This window comes from Falco punctatus, assembly GCF_963210335.1.
Source record: "Falco punctatus genome assembly, chromosome: 8".
Taxonomy (NCBI): Eukaryota; Metazoa; Chordata; class Aves; order Falconiformes; family Falconidae; genus Falco; species Falco punctatus.
In genome coordinates, this window is record NC_137588.1 from 24,137,946 (window position 1) to 24,156,618 (window position 18,673).

General features: G+C 36.5%; 1 protein-coding gene across 3 annotated transcripts in view; it reads left to right on the forward strand.

Annotated features, from left to right (window-relative positions):
* KCNH7 (potassium voltage-gated channel subfamily H member 7) overlaps nucleotides 1–18,673 on the forward strand; it is a 232,842-nt gene that overhangs the window by 145,031 nt on the left and 69,138 nt on the right. For 2 of the 3 annotated variants that reach the window (XM_080399103.1, XM_080399104.1), the window contains exons 4-6: nucleotides 543–575; nucleotides 6,661–7,089; nucleotides 14,913–15,127. In XM_080399103.1, coding sequence (XP_080255229.1) covers nucleotides 543–575; nucleotides 6,661–7,089; nucleotides 14,913–15,127 — 677 coding nt within the window. Of the gene's footprint in view, nucleotides 1–542; nucleotides 576–6,660; nucleotides 7,090–12,072; nucleotides 12,094–14,912; nucleotides 15,128–18,673 lie in introns of all 3 variants that reach the window. The other variant, XM_080399102.1, reaches the window with a different exon arrangement.

The following is an 18,673-nucleotide window of genomic DNA, read 5'->3' on the forward strand; positions in this document are numbered from 1 at the left end:
TGAAGACATGAGATAAGTGAGCTCTATCAGGAATATGAAACTTCTCTAATGTCACACCCTGAATAAGTGAATAAAGCCTATTCTTCCTAAGGAGATTATGAATTCTTCAACTTTTCAATAAGTTTCTTCCAGACAAAACTGGCATTTCCTAGCAAAGAAATGATCACTAAGAAATTAGAAAAGGTTCCATTTCATGAGAAATACCACATTAGTCTGCATCCACCTACTTTAGTTTTCTGTCTGAAACATTAGCCAACTTCAAAACTTGGTAATTGGAAACATATATTGATCTATGTGACAAATTTAGCAATTACCAAAGTACTTCTTAATGGAATAGTTCTGAAACTTTCCAAACAAAAAGGCAATGTACTTTTAAACAATTCTTCTGCAAATTATATATATTGTATATGAATTCAAGCTATCTTCTAAAATGTTTGGAAATTTGATATTTTACTTTCTTTTCTTATCAGTCTGTTTAATTTTTTTTAGCTATTTCTTTTTAAGCTAAAGCTTTTTGTAAATCCAGTTTAATTGTATTTCAGATGGTAACAACCTTTCCAGTGGCTCTGCTTCAGGTAAATCTATCTTCTAAAATTCTATCTACTAAAGTCCTTTAATTGCTTTGTTCTGATTCTATTATTTCAAGATATCATTACATTTTATATAATTCTAGAAGAGTGCAAGTCAAAATAAGGATCTTGCTCCCACTCTCTGAACACTTATTTCTGCAAAACTGTAGATATAACAGCTAAACTATTAACTTTAGTATAATTATATGACATATAAAATCCAAATGTAATGATACTTTTTATCTTATTATCACTGGAAGTTCTTGTATGCAGATCATAAAATATTCCAATTGCTATATGAGAGAAAACACACCGTGTCTGATAGTGGTATATAAATTCAGTGTTAAAACATAAAGAGAAGTTCTTCAGCCTTTTTGTCTCAGACAAAAGAAAGATTTTTTTTATTCTATGGAGTCTGTCAACCAAGGTGATAAAGGGTTGAGAAATTCTTGAGAACTTGATTTAATAGATATAATTATTTTTTCTAGTTACTAAACAACCAACCATATTTGTCAGCAAGACAGCAAAATATTGTGCTAGTTGATTAATTCTTTGCAAATAATGTTTGTTGTGATGGTTGCTATGTTATTTCACTGAAGTTATTTACTGTTTTCTTCTTTTCCACTTTTAATTAAGTCTAAGAAATAAAAATACAAAAAGCAAAATCTCATTCTGAGAGGATCAATTTTTTTTTTCTTATGGCTTTTTCACAAAGACACTGTAACTCCTATAATGTTAACATAATGAAAAAGATCTTAAAAAAGGACATCTCTATCAACAAATGGGAAGAAAACAAGACAGGTAAATGTACAAGTTCATATTAACATCCAAAGATATAACCATTCTGTCTTTTGAGGGAGACCCTGAGAACATTGTTCAGACTAAATTCCTGGTCAACCACACACAGCACAGCCCTACACGTAGGCAGAGACTTCATTTCCTTCCTTTCATGTTTTGACAGGCTACCTCAGAGGCCTATGTGTAGACAGGAGGATCTGGAACCGTATTATTCTCCTAGCCATTCTCAGTAGTACCTACTAGGAGAACTATAGACAACGATATGCCATCACCAGCAAAAAGATAAAACAACTTTCCCACTTACAAGGCAACATAAAGGAGATTGCTGTTACCAATACTGATGGAACTCAAGCGCAACCTTAATTTTAGAGAAAACTAAAAGAAGAACTGCCAAAATTAAAGTAGACCATACTAAAGCATTAAAAAAAATGTGCGTATGCAGTATCTGAGAATTATACATTTGAACTTCTGAAGTTAATAATTGGATATGCCTTCTTTTCCTGCCTGAAAAGAAATTAAGATCATTTAATAAGCAGAGCAAGAAAATTATCCACTTATGTATTTGAGGGAAAAGGACTGAAAAAAAAAACCATAATTGACACTTGCTGTAATTCTCTGTCTTAAGACCTACTGACCCCAGACTGAAAATGAGGCAGCATCACATGCCTCAGTGTTTGCATAGAGTACGTTCAAGTATTGGCTGCTATTTTAGACTGTCAGTGTTTAGGGATTCCTTTTCTCAAAAGCAATTGTATCCTTTAGTCTGTTGTGTGAGTTGTTAGATGGTATTTCCAAGTCTTTGAGCAGCAATTCAATAATTGCCTGTGTCTGTATTTCTGATAACCTAGATCCTGAAATTCATTGGTAGTAGACATTCAGTTATCAGAAAATCTTTCTGCAAAGAACCAGCTTGTGCTCCTTTTGTGAAAGTAATTTTGCTCATTGTTTGGGGAAGTTTCAGAACAAAAGTATTGTTGAATTAACCCATGCTCTGGAAGATACCCTGTCATAATCAACCTACCTTACCTGCCCTTGTCAAGAAAGTCTCTCTCTGTTTGGAATAAGTCAACCTATATATATATACTGAAAAACGACATAGGTTTCATATTCTAGCCAGACCAGTCATCTACTACGATAAAACTATTCAAGATTTTATTTTCTTCAATACTCTAAGATAGTTAACAGGTTGTACTAGAACATGGGCAGCTCAGAGCTTGGTTTAGCTCGTAGCCTAAGACAGGTTGGTATGTCACACCAGGAAACAGTTCTGACAGTTTCTACACCTCACTTAATTTCTCTCGTGCAAACTGCTTGTGCATTTGAGCTCCTTTGATTTGATTTTGCAGTCTAAATCTAGAGAAGATTGAGTGTAACAGAGTAAATCTAGCTCACAGCTAGGGAGCCTGAGAGCAGCTACCACTTTTTTTTCTTTGGCTAATGCATCTGAAAGCAGCTTCAGATGCTGATTTCTGCATAACTACTTCATCAGCATGAAAGTAACAATGCTACCAGAGATGCTACAAAAACTGGCTAACCAATTCTTTGAGAAGCCATCGTGACCTCCAAGTTGCTGTCTCTTAGGGTTGCCCTTCCACAGTGCTCAGGATATGAAACTAGGAATCCCATGTGCATTGACATGGATAAATAAACTTCAGGATAGCACATAACACCTACCAGTAATCCCAAAGCCGCTAAAGAAATTGTAGTTAAAGTAAAGATCTCTCAGTTGTAGGCATTTCTCTGACTTTACCACTGTGTCTAGTATGTAAATATACCTTTTCATTACTAGATATATGAGAGTACGTTCACCGTGGCAAAGCAATATTCAAGCCAAATATCATTTCCCTTCCGTGTTATAGAATGCTTGCACAGAACAAATAGGGGAATTACTTGCCAGGCAAGTGTATTGGGTTATTAAATAAATCCTTATTCAGATATGTTTTTGCTGGAATACCCCATTTTCAAAATGAAATTTATATTGATGGGGCAGGAAAATTGCAACCATGATCGTAACTGTTAATAAAGTCTTTTTGGAACCATTCTTTTTGGGTATTTTTTTCCTTGCCACAAAATTCTATATGATGGTACTTAGTGTTTGAGAATTGCAATTTTCTATTAAGATTTCCCATCTCAATACTTATGGAAAAGCAAGGCTATTAATTATTCTTACCAAGATAGGCTTTTTCCTACACTTTTTCCACAATACTATTAACCAAAACATTTAATTTTCATGAATTCTAAATATTTTCTCCTTTGATCTCTCAAAATATGAGACAGAATTTAAAAAGGCTTTCAGAGGGCAAGAACAGTCAATCTGAATTTGGGACTTTGAAGATAACTACATCTGCAAATAGTTTAGAAGTGTCCTTTCCCATCTGTAGTATATTTTTGGATGAGGGTTAGCTGAGATGGTACAGAGAATAAATGCAACCAACAGATTAACTTATTTGCAAATTACTTATTCAGTGAAGCAAGGCTTGAAAGGAGGAAACGGAATGTAAGCCTGGAATTGTGACTAAGACTCAACTGCTTTCCTCAGTTGCTCTTGGCAAGCCACAATCATACAAATCTCTGACTCAGCATTAAGAAGAATTTGGCAATGTAGTCTTCAAATTCAATAAACCATGAGTATTTTAATGTAACATTACCTGTATATTTATAGTAAATTGCTAGTTACATCTCTAGAAATGTTTTAGTATTATAAGCCAAGATAAATCTGCTCTAACATCGTACCTACACAAATCAGGGGTTGTCCATTTTCAAATAAACATAAATTTTCAAGTATGTCAGGAAAGCTTCCACTGACCATTCTAGTCTATATCAGGACAGCAGGCCTGGGAACCTGAATTTTGCTTTATCACAAATGGTATCGTTACTGAGCTGAGTAAGGAAGTGTAATGTAAACCAGACAAATTCTGAATGGGTCTCCTGATAGCTTTAACTGTAGTACTGCAGGGGAGTGTTGAATGTCCAACACAACACATAGCTAATTATCTATACACTGAAGAAGAAAATATTGCTACTCTAAAGAATATTCAAATTAAAAAGCAGGAAATAAGGATTCTAACTTTGAGTCCATTTATTGTATATTTATAGAAGAATAGCAAAAAGCTACTCATTTAAGTTTTCTAATTCATACCCAAGAGTCTTAGCAAGAAGCAAAATTCTGAGTATTCTTTCCAGCTGAACTGCAGTTAGACAGCTAAATCAGTAATGCAGTGTAACATGGACATATTAAATTGGTGAAGCAGAAAAGACCATCTGGACCACCATGAATATGGCTAAAATAGAGTGCCAGCAAAAAGCCTTTAACAGTGTCTAATGCCAGAAAACCTTATGAATGGTATTTTTAAGTTCAATGTAATATGCGAAAAATAAATTATAGTATGTTTCACTTTTGATGCAATAAGCTTTCAAAATTTATTTATAAACTGCTTTACAACCCAATTTATGTGCATTTAAAAATAACAAAATATTTTTTTATGTACATCACTAATTTCAACTGTAAGTAATGTGTTCAAATATAATGTTAGGCAAAACATGCATGTTCCCAAGGTGCACTCTGCTGAATATCACTATACAGATTGAAAACTGGCACCTCTAGCTGCTGTTTAGAACATGCATGACTCTGGTTTTATGTAATAGTTATCTGTCTACTGTACTGTTGTGTGCATATATGCATTAGAGCAATAGACTGAACACTAAATAGTTTGAATTCAACAAGCTTTTTCAGAAACTGTCAAGGAAAAATAAAGGAAGATTGTTACATGGATTTATATTTCAAAGAAAGGAAAAAAAAGGTTGAAACAAAGGGCCAGATTTCTAAATACTGAGATGTTATCAACAGACTCACATTTACTTTATAATTTAATACATTTAAAATTAGTTGGATCAAAAAGGTGCAAAAGTGAGATGAGAATGTTTGCGGATGTCACAAAATTATTGAGAATATGATATGAGATTTACAGACATATGATACTGAGTGGCCAAGTGATAAAACAACAAATAATTTTTTTTACAGAAATAACAATAGAGACTAAACTATCTGCTACCAACCAAGAAATCCCTCGGCTATTAAGAAAATATTTTAAGTATAGCACAGGCTAGGAATAGAACTCAAAAAGGCAATAAAATATAATAAGACATATCAAGGTGACTTCTGAGAAATCATTTTGCTATTGATTCACTGTGGAAAACATGTAGCAAAGTGAAGGGTGACAGGAGCTATTAGATAAATAAAACCATTTATGCAAGACATCTGATCTTTCAATTATTTTATCTTGTTAATTTTTTTTTTAAAAAAATCTTTTTCTAAACTATTTACTCTGTTTTCTGTACATCTGTCCCTGTGCCCCCATCTATGAGTTGTATTGCACAATACCTTAAAATATTTACTAACTGGATTTGGTTTTATTAGAAGGACAGTTTGTAAATTTTACAGTTCTTCCTCTGTTTTCTTTATTTGCACCACATTTTACACTTCCTCTCAGCTACTGGTATTTCTCACCATTACACAAAATTGTTAGTTTTACACACACTCAGCATAGCCTAACCAGCCACTCAATATACCAAGCCCAACTAAGCACACACCCATGCAACTGTACAAAAAATAATTGCATTGAAATAGGTGCAACTAAGACTCAAGACCTGTGTTGCTGCTGCTGCTTCTGGCATGTTCCTTTACTTTTCATTTTAAACTCATTCAAAATAAGTGTTTCATTTAACAGTGAGATGTAAGTATTGGAAAGGATTTTGGCAAAACTGATACACAACTTATTTTTCTTTCCTGAATGATTAGCACTGGTATCTTCCTGTTTAATTTGTAGCCAATAAATCAATAAATCAGCAGCACAATTTTAAGCGTAAGGAGTTCCACTAATAATAGAATCCACAAATAGCTATTTCAGAATAACAGCTACAAAGCAGCTTGATGTGTTCTAGCAGTCTTTTATAGATGCATAATTTTTTTATTTAGAAAGGACCATCAGAACAGATAAACCTTAACTCTTTTAAGACAGACTGTAAAATCAATGCTGCTATCCCTATTCTGGGCTAAATAATTTATGTCTGACTGAAGTATGAAATCCTGAAACACCATAACTATAACAAACTTACAGCTATATAATATTTCCATATTTCCACATTCCATTGTTAAGTATTGCAGTTTATTGGGAATAGGTCAATTATTTACAGCTAGTATTATTATGCACTCTGACTGTGTGTGAAAAAGCAGGTTTTCATGACAAGAAACTAATATGTAATATTTTCTTCTTTTGTATGTATTTACCTGTAGGCAGACTTTTTGGCTTCCGGTTACCTGGATTGAGACTTTTAACATACAGAAAGCAGTCCTTACCACAGGAAGATCCTGATGCAGTGATAGTCGATTCATCTAAGCACAGCGATGACTCAGTGGCAATGAAGCACTTTAAATCACCTACAAAAGAAAGCTGTAGTCCTTCAGAAGTGGATGATACAAAAGCACTGATTCAACCCAGTAAATGTTCACCTTTGGTTAATATATCAGGACCTCTTGACCATTCATCACCTAAACAGCAATGGGACAGACTTTACCCTGACATGATAGACACAAGCAATCCACTAACCCATTCCAGATCAAAGGAAAGCATTTGTAGTATACGGAGAGCATCTTCAGTACATGACATAGAAGGCTTTAATGTCCATCCCAAGAACATTTTTAGGGACCGTCATGCAAGTGAAGGTATGGTAGAAAGTCAATCTGTATTCTCTGGTGTATTAAGAAAGGAATTATTGCAATTTTTCATAGTACTTATCATCACTTTCTAAGCAAAACTAAATATAATGAGCTTTATAAATTCAAAGGCACACTAAAAATATTAAAGGCCCAAATACGTCAGGCTTATTTACACTAAATACTGCTTTGCATGTTTAAGCAAACCAATGAAATCATGAGGTTGCGTTTAGAGAAGATTATATAGAATAAGACAGAAAAATTGAGCCCAACATTCCTAAAGCTAATAAGTGAATATTAGTAGCGGGGGGTGGGGGTGGGGGGAAATCAGGTGATCAAGCTACAATTACGTGCACAATTTTGTCCCACACTCACATATATTATATTGTCTTTGACTGTATGAAATCCTACTTCAGAAATGGATCAGTTTATTTTTTTAAATCTGTAAAGTGTACATTGTATATTCACTGATCCAACACTGAGACATGCCTTTTTTCTCACACTGGAGAAAATATCCTCAGCAATTCCATTGAAATGCTTTCTGATTACTTAGTGAAATACTTGGTGAAATGGTGAAATGTTTAGTGTAAAATTCATTTAAGTGTGATTTTTTTCTTTGTGTTAGCATATTCTTGCAAACAGAAGAATTTAAATTGTTTTCTCTGTCTTCCTTTTCTACTGTCTCTCCTAATTATGCAAAGTCATGGGGTGTGGTCTATGATTTCCTGTTGGAGAAAGGGAGTTTGAGAATACTGGGAAACAGCTTAGCAAACAGAGGTTTGAAAGCCCTATGAATGGAAACTGGCTTTCAAAGAAAAGCACCACATACACAAAGCTTTTACAGCTACTGATGATCTAATGACTTGAATTGCATCCTTTTTATTCAAACAAGATGTCAAAGAATGTATGGGGAATATGTTAAGATTTCAAGAACATATGTTATGTAAGACTGTACGGATTCATAAATTAGCAAGAAAATTAATTTTCATTTTCAGTGATTGCCTGTTTTCCTGCTATTCATTGGCCACAAGTGTAAAATTCCTACAAGTTCTCCTGCCTTTTGGAAGGTCTATATCAAGGGCTCTGCTTCTGTACATGTCCTAAAATATAAATCTGTATGCTCTGTCACCCAGATTAACTCCTAGAATAGCAGAACTAATTGTTCCTTCCAGTTATTCTTCCTGTATTAAATACAATGGCTAAATACTTATTTTCTCATTTCTGTTTAGAATCATAGAATCATTTAGGTTGGAAAAGACCTTAATGACCATCAGATCCAACTGTTAACCCAGCACTTCCAAGTTCACCACTAAACCAGGTCCCTAAGCACCACACCCAGTATTTTTTAAACACTTCCAGGGATGGTCATTCCACCACCTCCCTGAGCAGCCTATTCCAATGCTTGACCACCCTTTCAGTAAAGAATTTTTTCCTAGTATCCAGTGTAAACCTCCCCTGGTGCAACTTGAGGCCATTTCCTCTCTTGTTACCTGGGAGAAGACCTACCCCCACCTGCCTACAATCTACTTTCAGATAGTTGTAAAGAGTGATAAGGTCCCCCCTGAACCTCCTCCTCTCCAGGCTAAACAACCCCCGTTCCCTCAGGCACTCATCATAAAACTTGTGCTCCAGACCCTTCACCTTTCTCTGGACATGCTCCAACACCTCAACATCCCTTTTGGAGTGAGGGGCCCAAAACTGAACACAGGATTTGAGGTGCAGCCTCACCAGTGCCAAGTACAGGAGGACTATCACTTCCCTTGTCCTGCTGTAGTACTGCACACTATTTCCACACTATTTCCAATACACACCATTGGCCTTCTGCTGGCTCGTGTTCAGCCAGCTGTCAACCAGCACTCCCAGGTTCTTTTCCACCAGCCAGCTCTCCAGCCACTCTTTCCCAAGCCTGTAGCATTGTATGGGGTTGTTGTGATCCAAGTGCAGGACCCAGCACTTCTTGTTGAACCTCATAGAATTGGCCTCAGTCCATCTATCCAGCATATCCAGATCCCTCTACAGAGCCTTCCTGCCCTCAAGCAGATCAACACCCCTGGCCAACTTGGTGGGAAACCAACTTGATTTCTTCTGGCTCTGATATTTTTCAGTTCAAATAAACCTGAAAATCAATTAGATCCATCCTAAACCATACCATTTTGCTGTATTTCATGTTCACATTCAAGCCAAGATTTCAAGATCAGGATGTGGAGGCAAAAATGCTAGGGTTGAACATTGGCATGTCTTTTGGACCATTGCATAAGCTTCATCTTGATTTCAGCTTCCCTAGATATTTAAACTAACCTTTCAAATAAAACACATTTAAAGGTATCTGTTTTGTCAGTTTCTATTTTCAGAACTCATTTTCATTAAAGCACTTCCCAATTGGTGATTCTTCATATAGTTATATGATAAAAGTGTGTAAAAATGTTTGAATGTTGTCTGTAGTGATAGTGGTATAAAGCTCATGCAGAAATCACCTCATAATTTAATACTTGCTGTGTGAAGGTGCAAAGATTTCTAGCTCCATTTCACTAAATAATATTTTTTAGATGTTAAATACTAAGGAAAATTAATTTTACTCTGAGGATTTAATAAGCTGTTTGAATTCCTATGGCCTCTCACATGATTTGATCATTTACAGTTTAAATAGATAAAACACTGCCAGTCTCATTTCATTCTGCATAAGCTACAAAATAGTAGGGAATCTAGCCTTAAGTTAGGTCATACATAGACATTCTAAAAAAGTACAGCAGAACCGAGGAAGGCTTTCAGAATTGCATTAGAATTAGTAACTATCCTCGATGCCATCTGCTTCCAAGCATATTAGAATTTGACACCTTATGCTGAAAAGATGTTTAAATTTAGCCAACAAGTCCTGCTTGCCTTACTCACTAGTGAGCCATAAAACCCTATTGTTGCTATAAAATTATCCATACAAGTTAGGCAACCAGAATTCAGCCTAAATCATCTTCTCTGCGCTCACAGATTCTGAGCAGAAGCTGTAGATACTGTAAAGCCCTATGTAAAAGTACAATAAGTAAAAGTAAATTAAGGTCTCAATGGTTAAATTATTACCCAAGGAAGCATAAGTTTTAATATATTTCTCAGTCCTTTTTGTTTTTGATCCTAATACTTCTGAATTTTTCTGAATCCACTAAAAAACTACCAGTGTCTGAAATGCAATTCAGTATTCAAACTTTATTTCTTTCCACTTCTTCCAGTCCAAATAATATTAATAGCATCAGCATAACAGAATTCTGAGTATTATTTATACTAACTACAGTAATTCACCCACAGTGATTTTATTTTTTTTTTTGGAAGATAATACAATTGAGAATATAAATGATTTCATGTGTTAAATTAATTTATGCATCCTAGTTGCTTATAATTTTAAAATTATCATAGCTGTGGCCATTATATGCTGAAAGGCATTACAGTAGAAGTGACAATTTAGGATTTTAAATTAGTTTCAGTGTACTCTACTGAGCTCCATTCTAAATTTGCCTATTTGACAACAAAAGCAGCAGGGCAGGAGCTGTGTCTGCCACCCACACTCCAGCCAAGCCCTTCTCACCTGGATTGCCAGCAACCCAGACTTCGCAGGTGGGTACAGGTTCACAGGGACTCCAGCAATTTTACTGTCTTCAGAAAGTGACCTTAGCAACATCGCTGCAGTCTTCTGAAAAAACAGCAGGCTTTTTAGCCTAACCCAGCCTACAAAGTCTGCATTACTGCTACAGAGGCCCAGCACAGAAAGGCTGAGAGGAACTAAACACTCCCCCACACCCACAGTCCTGAGGGCCCAGCTCAATGTCCCGTGCTCCCCAGTCCTCGGAAAGCTGAGAAAAAGCCAGAGAGGCAGCAGGTGTGACATGACACCACAGACAAGACCCAATGCCACCTCCCATTCCCCTGACAGTAGAAGACCAACGCCTTTCTCCAGAGCGGGGCTGCAGCAGGGCCCTCTGCAGCGACAGCTGCCGCTGGGGCAGAGAGGGGCACAGGCACCTCATCTTCAGAGGTGGTCTGTCAGCAGGAGACAACTGCAGGTGAATATCAGTTTGAGCCTAATGCTTCTTTGAAAGCTGATCATGGTGGCCAGCAGCACACAGGGGCAGGGCTGCATCCTGAGCCTGGCCCCTCACCCCTTGCCTGCCCTGGGGCTGCTGCCCACCCTCATACCCCCTCCGAGCTGCCACAGATGGGCAGGGGCATGACACAAAGGGAGGGTGGCCTGTGGGTTGTGTTGTGCACCCATAAATAGGGGTGGCATCTACCTATCCACCCAAGTGGCTTCTTTAAAATAATACTAAATAATAATAAAACCAACAATACTAACAGCAACAATATAAATATTCTCCCTAAAGAAGTTTGACCTCATGAGGGGATCTGGGCTGGGTGTGCCTGAGAGGACAGAGAGCTTTGCCACTGTTACCTTGCAGAAAGGTACCTAGGAGATGAAGAAACATTTAAGGTATATCTTTGTCCTCAGTGTTTCTCTAGTACTTACTCAGAAAGGCGCTGCTCAGCTTGCTGCCGTAGTAAAAGCTTTTCCTCCTGTGAGCCCTGGGCAGGCACGGGGGTCCACGCAGGGCTGCCCGCGCAGCCCACACCCCCTGCAGCCGGCTGGCCCGTGCCACCACCCGCAGCTATGCGCGCCTCGGCCTCAATTACATGTGCCTAATTACTGCTTCATGGGTTACCACTTTTGACCTCCAACCCAGCACCGGACGTGTTACTATTAAGGCAAGTTAGCTAAAGGCAGTCAGTCCTACTACCTGCTGATCCACTCCTAACAGTTTCACAGAATCTCTCTCAATTGTCAAAGTGACTTTGTCTTGACTGAAAGTCTACATAATATAATCAAAGTGGTGCAAAAGTATTTTGATTCAAGCCACACACATATTTTGAAGCAGTATTTTCTGCTTTTTCTGATGCAGATTTTAGTTGTCTTTTTTCTCTCTTTTTCTTCACTTTTACTATGCTGAAAACCAGACAATGGTCGCAATATCAAAGGTAAAGTATACATCTAGACTATACCTTCCAGTGTCTCAAACAGCCACACTTTTTGGCATGTTACTTTGCCTGCTGTACGAAATGTTCAAATGCAACATTCTCATGCTGGCCTCTCTAGGGCCAGGTGCATTACTGAAATTATATTTGTTAAACACAGTTATTCCCTTAACTATTTTCTCAAAGCACTAACTACCAGTCCCTGGAAAAAGTGAAGGCATAGTTAAACAGTCTTTTTAGTTAATCATCTGTTAATTCAAAAAAAGAAGGGAGGGAGATAGAACATACCACAGTTATTTAACTCAGTCCTGTTGTCCTTAAGCAGGCAAAACTTCTACTGAAGCTACTACCAGGAGTTTTACCTGTGAAAGGTAGTATAATTGGGTGGGGCCACTAACAAACCATCTATTATTATAAGGTGCTTAGTTTTCAGTTAACTATCTCAAAAATAAAATAATTGGTAATCAGGAGCCTTGTGGAAGTATCTTCACTTATTCCTCTTTTGTCTCTTTAACACTAGTTTCACGTTCCTGGATGGCAGGGGGTATGGTTTCAAGCTTCCTGTAGTATTAAAATGTGCATGCATGAACTTCATTGCCAATTTCATCTTTAAATAGCATTTAGTGCAGTTACAAAGTTGTTTCTATTCACCAGCACTGACCTACATCTTTTAAAAGCAATTTGGACATAATTCTTAAGTGACTTCCTCCATTTCTAGAAAAACAATTACTAAAGCATTCAGTTTAATTACAACATTTCTCACTATGTCTGAAAACTGGTTTGTGACTTCATGCATGATGCAAAAAGTGTGTGTACCTGGTAAAGTCTTCTCTCCAAACTGCATGCAGTGCATGACCTAAATTCTGTAAAGCGATTCATGGACTATGAAATCATTGCATTTGCGTCATGTGTATGTTGGCAAGATCTTGGCGGGGGGGGGGGGGCGGGGCGGGAAATGCAGTCTCTGGTCTCTGTACTGTAAACCAACTTTTATAAATGTATTTCCTGCTGGTGAAAGATGATGATTTGATAGCTCAGGAGAGTGAAATCATTTCTCAATGCATTATGTAAGTAGGGGCAATGGAATCCTACCATAAAAATGGGCAACTCAACCTTAAGGAATTTCCTTTGTAGGGTAGGCAGAAGTGTGTCATTCTCCCTGCTTATTCAGTTCTTGGCCACTCTGCTGAAACTGTCAATCAGGGTGCCAATTAGTGTCAATTATGATTTGTTATGGCCCTGTTTTTCTGCTTCCTGCTATGAGAGTATAGCAAAGATCACCTAGCTGTCAAGTATCTGCTCAATTGCTGCCAGCCTAGGCTGTACTTAAGCTAATAATATCTTTCAATTAATTACCAATATCAATGAGGTACATACATACCTGTCAGCACTTTTTAAAGCAAAAGAAAGTGGTTAAAAGAAGCAAGTTTGGGTTTTTTTCTCATGTGCAATTAACTTAAGCCAGGTGTGAGGGAAGACCAGGCCTCACTTAAAGAATTCTACAAACAACAACAACAAATAGAATTCAGCACTGTCTGAAGCATTTCCCCACAGCCACCTCCAGGCAGCCAGTTGCTTCAGATTTCACTCCTTCACACATTGCAAATACAATCCAGCTGTCCCACTGTTAACTCTGCAATTTACCCCATAGGCCTAATCCTGTCCCACTGGCTGTTCCTGAATCGTAGCACCCGTTCTTGTTCCTCTCCCAGGAAGACAACAAAAAAACCAACACAAAAAAACAGTAGAAGAAAAAACTTCAGAGTGTTCCCCATAATAGAATTAGGATGCAGTAAGGTTCTCACATGGATCTGAGAAATACCTGTTGACGCCACACCTTAGATATATTGCAAGACTAGGATTTTGTCTTAAATCCATAACTGCATTTAGCTCTCACTGTCTAAACATCTTTAGAGTTCTGTTTTCCACTGTCATTCTCAAAAGCAAATTTTCTTCACCATGAATATTTTTGGTTTCTGAACTAACTATGATGACAGTACAAAACACATATACTAATCATTTATATTGCCTTCTTGTTGTACAAAAACTCTGTCCAATATTGAAAAGAATAATTGTAATGGATATGTACCTCATGAAGCATAAAAAATCCCTATTTTTTATCTATTGTGGTTCACTGAAGTAGTACAAGATGTTTAAGTATAAATTCAATACTCCTTTAATATTCTACATATGTGTATCCCTATTGTTTTCAATATTTTGTGGTAATGACAACTGAAGAAATACATTTTTTAAGTTTGTGATACTCCAAAATTAAAGGGTTTTAGGACAATGTTAGTTTAATATTTCCATTTATTAAGTATGGAGTTACTGGATAAATACACAGGGATAGAGCAGGGATCTACTCAATCTTGCATCTACCAGAAGGTGGTTTTGAACTATCATGTATGCATGGGCAATGGCATGGATGTGATAACAGCCTTTGCTCAGTCCAGTCACTCATGTAATTGTGCATCTTATCTCCGCTTTTATAAACAAATGAGTATATAGTCTTTATATTCAGCCAGAATTATAATGGCGAATACCAGCATACCCATTAACATGAAAACAAGAATGGATGCATTTTGTACTTTGCAATCCATTGACTTTATAAAAAACATTGGGGGCTATATGTAAAGGAAATTTCATGTTTAGATCCAATAATAGATTTGATTCTCATTAACATTAGAGTTATTTTTAAAATGTAGGTAATTTTTACTACTAACAAACAGTATAGTGAAAAATAGCTTTTAACTACTTTAACATTAATGATAACTTATTTATCTGCATTTGTCAAATACTAAATATCTGTTCTGATTTTTCAGGGCCTTTTAATCATATCAAGTCAAGTCTGTTGGGATCCACATCGGATTCAAATCTCAACAAATACAGTACAATCAACAAAATTCCTCAACTCACACTGAACTTTTCAGATATCAAAAGTGAAAAAAAATCTTCATCTCCTCCTTCTTCGGAGAAAGCAATTATTGCACCTAAGGTGAAAGACCGAACGCACAATGTAACAGAGAAGGTTACCCAGGTAAGGTAATACCCATTATTCTGGTTCCTTTCCAGTTTTGTGGAGGCAATTATCAGTGTATTCAGTAGATTGTTACTCTTTTCATGAATGGTTTGGATATCTCCAAGACAATCTGAAGTATTTGAGCCATTAGATGATACCGCTAACAAATAAAATTTTTCAGCTCTCTCTTTTCCAATGGAAAAAAGCTGTAGTATGCACCAAGTGCACAAGTCAGTCCACTAGTTCCAGTGATTCCTTTCAGTTATAAATGTTAGTTTCATTTTCTTTTCTTTTTCTCAGCTTCATGAATTACTGATTAGTACAAGGCACAACATGATAACAAATGGTAGGTGATTGTGCCACTGGCAAAAATATCATAGTTACACGTTGTAATTTCTGTTCCGGTTCTTTGGGTTTTCATAATGCTCTTTCATGTGGGTATCTTTTTCATATGTGTATGTCAAAAAGGCTGTCAAAATGAACCAAAATGAAAAGCAGATACCTTTAGACTGGATGCATGATATATTCTGTCATACTTGGGAATGAGGCATACAGTTGAAACAAAACTGAAAACAATTCAAGATAGCATATTTCTTCACTCTAAGACAGACACAATGTCCTCTGAAGACAACAGAATTTTTCAGATAAATTCAGTATCATTGTTACATTTGTGTTGTAATATCAAATGGAGATTGGCGAGGACAGGTTACCTATGTGCAACATACTGAAAAAAATATTAAGACGTGACACTATCCCAGATATCTTTTATGATCTTATTAAGCAGACCATTGGCCCTTAAATGCCAATCCACTGACAGATGGAAAGAGGTTAGAAGTGCTTTACATTAGACTGCAGAGATTCCACAAGGAAGATACTGCCAAGAGTAGCCTTTGACTTACTGCTGACCTGCCTTCCATAGACTGGACTGCCTCTTCTCTGCACTGGCACGATGCCAGACATTGACCATGCTCCTACTCCCTTTGACAGTTATAAAAAGGAATTGTACACCCTCCTAGAGAAACAGAGATAAAAGTTCTATCAGTTCTATCTTGAGATTTGTTAGTGCCTAAAGAGTAATTGGATTTTATCTTTCATATATTTTGTCTTTGATAGCTAACTTGAGTCTGCAACCATTGTACTTTCTTCCATGGTCAGTTGTGAAAGATTTAATCTCTTCCAGATCCATTTTGATATGTTCTAAATAATTCACAATAGTTATACATAGAAATCTGTTCACAGATAATATGGCAAAAAGTCAAGTTACATTAAAAAGACTAATTTCTATAAGTTATGTAAGCATAAATCAAGCCTGATTGTGGTGGGTTTTTTTCCCCCGAGATTATGACTAGTTAGTGCCAGAGTGTCAAGTTTCTATGTACTAATGACACTGTTACAGGGTGGGGGTGTGTGAGGGGTGGACAGGGTGGTGGTGGTGATGGTGGTGGTATGAATTTTAAAAAAATCTGCTTATTCTCCAAACAACTTAGATGTTATGAAAAGGTCCAATAGAAATGGCTTGGACCAGCTAAACCTTCCAGGAACATTGATACTAACAAAATTCAAAATTAAATTTGAACTGCTCTATAAAATCTTTACACTTCACAAAAGACTTCCAAATTAGTTCAACATTGGTTTATGTCCTTTTCTAGAACTATCTCAACCAATGTGCAGAATACATTTTGTTTAGCAAGTGCTGATAACATAGCATTCATCATAATTGGAAAGAATTCATCACAGCTGTTCCTTTTTCTCTTATATTCAGTTATCAATGTTTTTAGTTGCTGTTGCAGCCTAAACTCTAGGATTAGGAACAGAGAGAATCTCCTAGGAGGTATAAATGTAGGTCTACTGAATTCGATACTCAAAGATCTAGTTAGGTAGTTATTCATGAATTAGATTAGAAATAGACGTTTAGAAGACAAAAGAGGCTAGTTTTAGTTCTGTTTATGTTTTTAATCCCCAGTGATTTCAATATGTTTTATAAGAGCAATTTGAAGGTTCCATTGCATGTCTGCCTGTAAGTACCTTTGTAAAGCTTTTCATAGGCTCATAGATCCATTTTGTATCTGCAGAATAGTGCAAACATGGTTATGGAAAGTTTGAACACAGTGTTTAGAATAGAATATGGCAGGAACATCAGATGAGCTAATTAGGATATGCTCATGCTGGCACAGTCCTCTGATACCTAAATCTGTGAAACAGCATTAAAAATGTACAGAGAGCAATATGACCTATTTAATCTATGGGACAATATAAGTAAAAGAGCAAATGAGTATAAAATGGGCATGGTAAGTTAAAAGGTCATCCTTAATCAGAGTAGTGACATTCTGAAATAGTCTTCTAATAAAAGAAGTTAGGGCAGGAATTCCAAATGTCATTAGACAGAGTGTGAGAAATGTAGTAAAGGGATAGATAACACAATGTGCTTTTCTGGGATTGCAGGATTTAGTGACATGGAAGGCCACTTCCACTCACATATTGCACCATTGAAACACCCATCCATCTCTTTCTTTTTATTCCTTATTGTGTATCTCTCTCCCTTTCCTTTCCTCAGCTTTTATGACAAATGTGGTCATATAACTGCTATAACCTGACATCTTGCAACTCAAAATACAGAGGCATGGGTTTTGCTATGCAGCACACTGAAGTATCAATATCAAACTATGTATCAGCATCATAGCACACAAGTTTTTCTTTCCAGAGATAACAGCTGTATGACTTCTATCATATCCACAAGCTGGAGAAGGAATTCTGGTAGTGCATACAGTAAAAGAGGATGGGATGGCACATAGGTAGAGGAATAATAATGAATAAAATGAAATTGCTATGGCCATTGTGTTTAGAGGAAGTTATACACTTTCAGAAAGCAGTTAAAGAGGAGTAAGATGCTTTAGAGTAAGGTTTTAGTGGAATAAATTAGGAGCAGACAGGAGAATAAAGTTTAGAATATAATTTCAGAAGGAACAGAAGATATTGTGGGACAGTGGTTGATACTTTGAATGAAAACTATGAACTTTGAAATACAGTGGAGAAAACAAGATTTCAGTGCAAAATTTAATAAATAAGCAAATAAATATACAAATTCAATCCTCAGCATGTTATTTTTTTTAGTATTACGAATAAATGGATCGTTTCAAAAAGTGCTAGGTTATACATTCTACTGCATAGTCCCTTCCAATATTGTCTTACTACTTAATAGGAGTGTTAGGACATTATGGAGAGAAGAAAATTGCCTTAAGATAAAGCTTGCAGTGAAGTGCTGCACATGTGTGGTCCTGAATAAGTAGATACTGCTATCGCTTGGCCTTTCACTTGGGTCTTTGGTGATCAAAACTCCTTGTGCAGGGTAGCATAACATCTTCTGGGTGCCTGTTTCTGTATAAAATTGACTTTTACTCAGAGGAATACCTCAGTAGTATCCAGATAGTCCTTATTGAAAAAATGGCATTGTCAAGTTCCAATACTTTTTTTTTTTTGTCATTTGTCACTAGAATTAAATTTACATTTCCATTCCACTTTATTATTTTTTTTCCTTTTGATGTTTCACATTCTAATTTCCAGAGG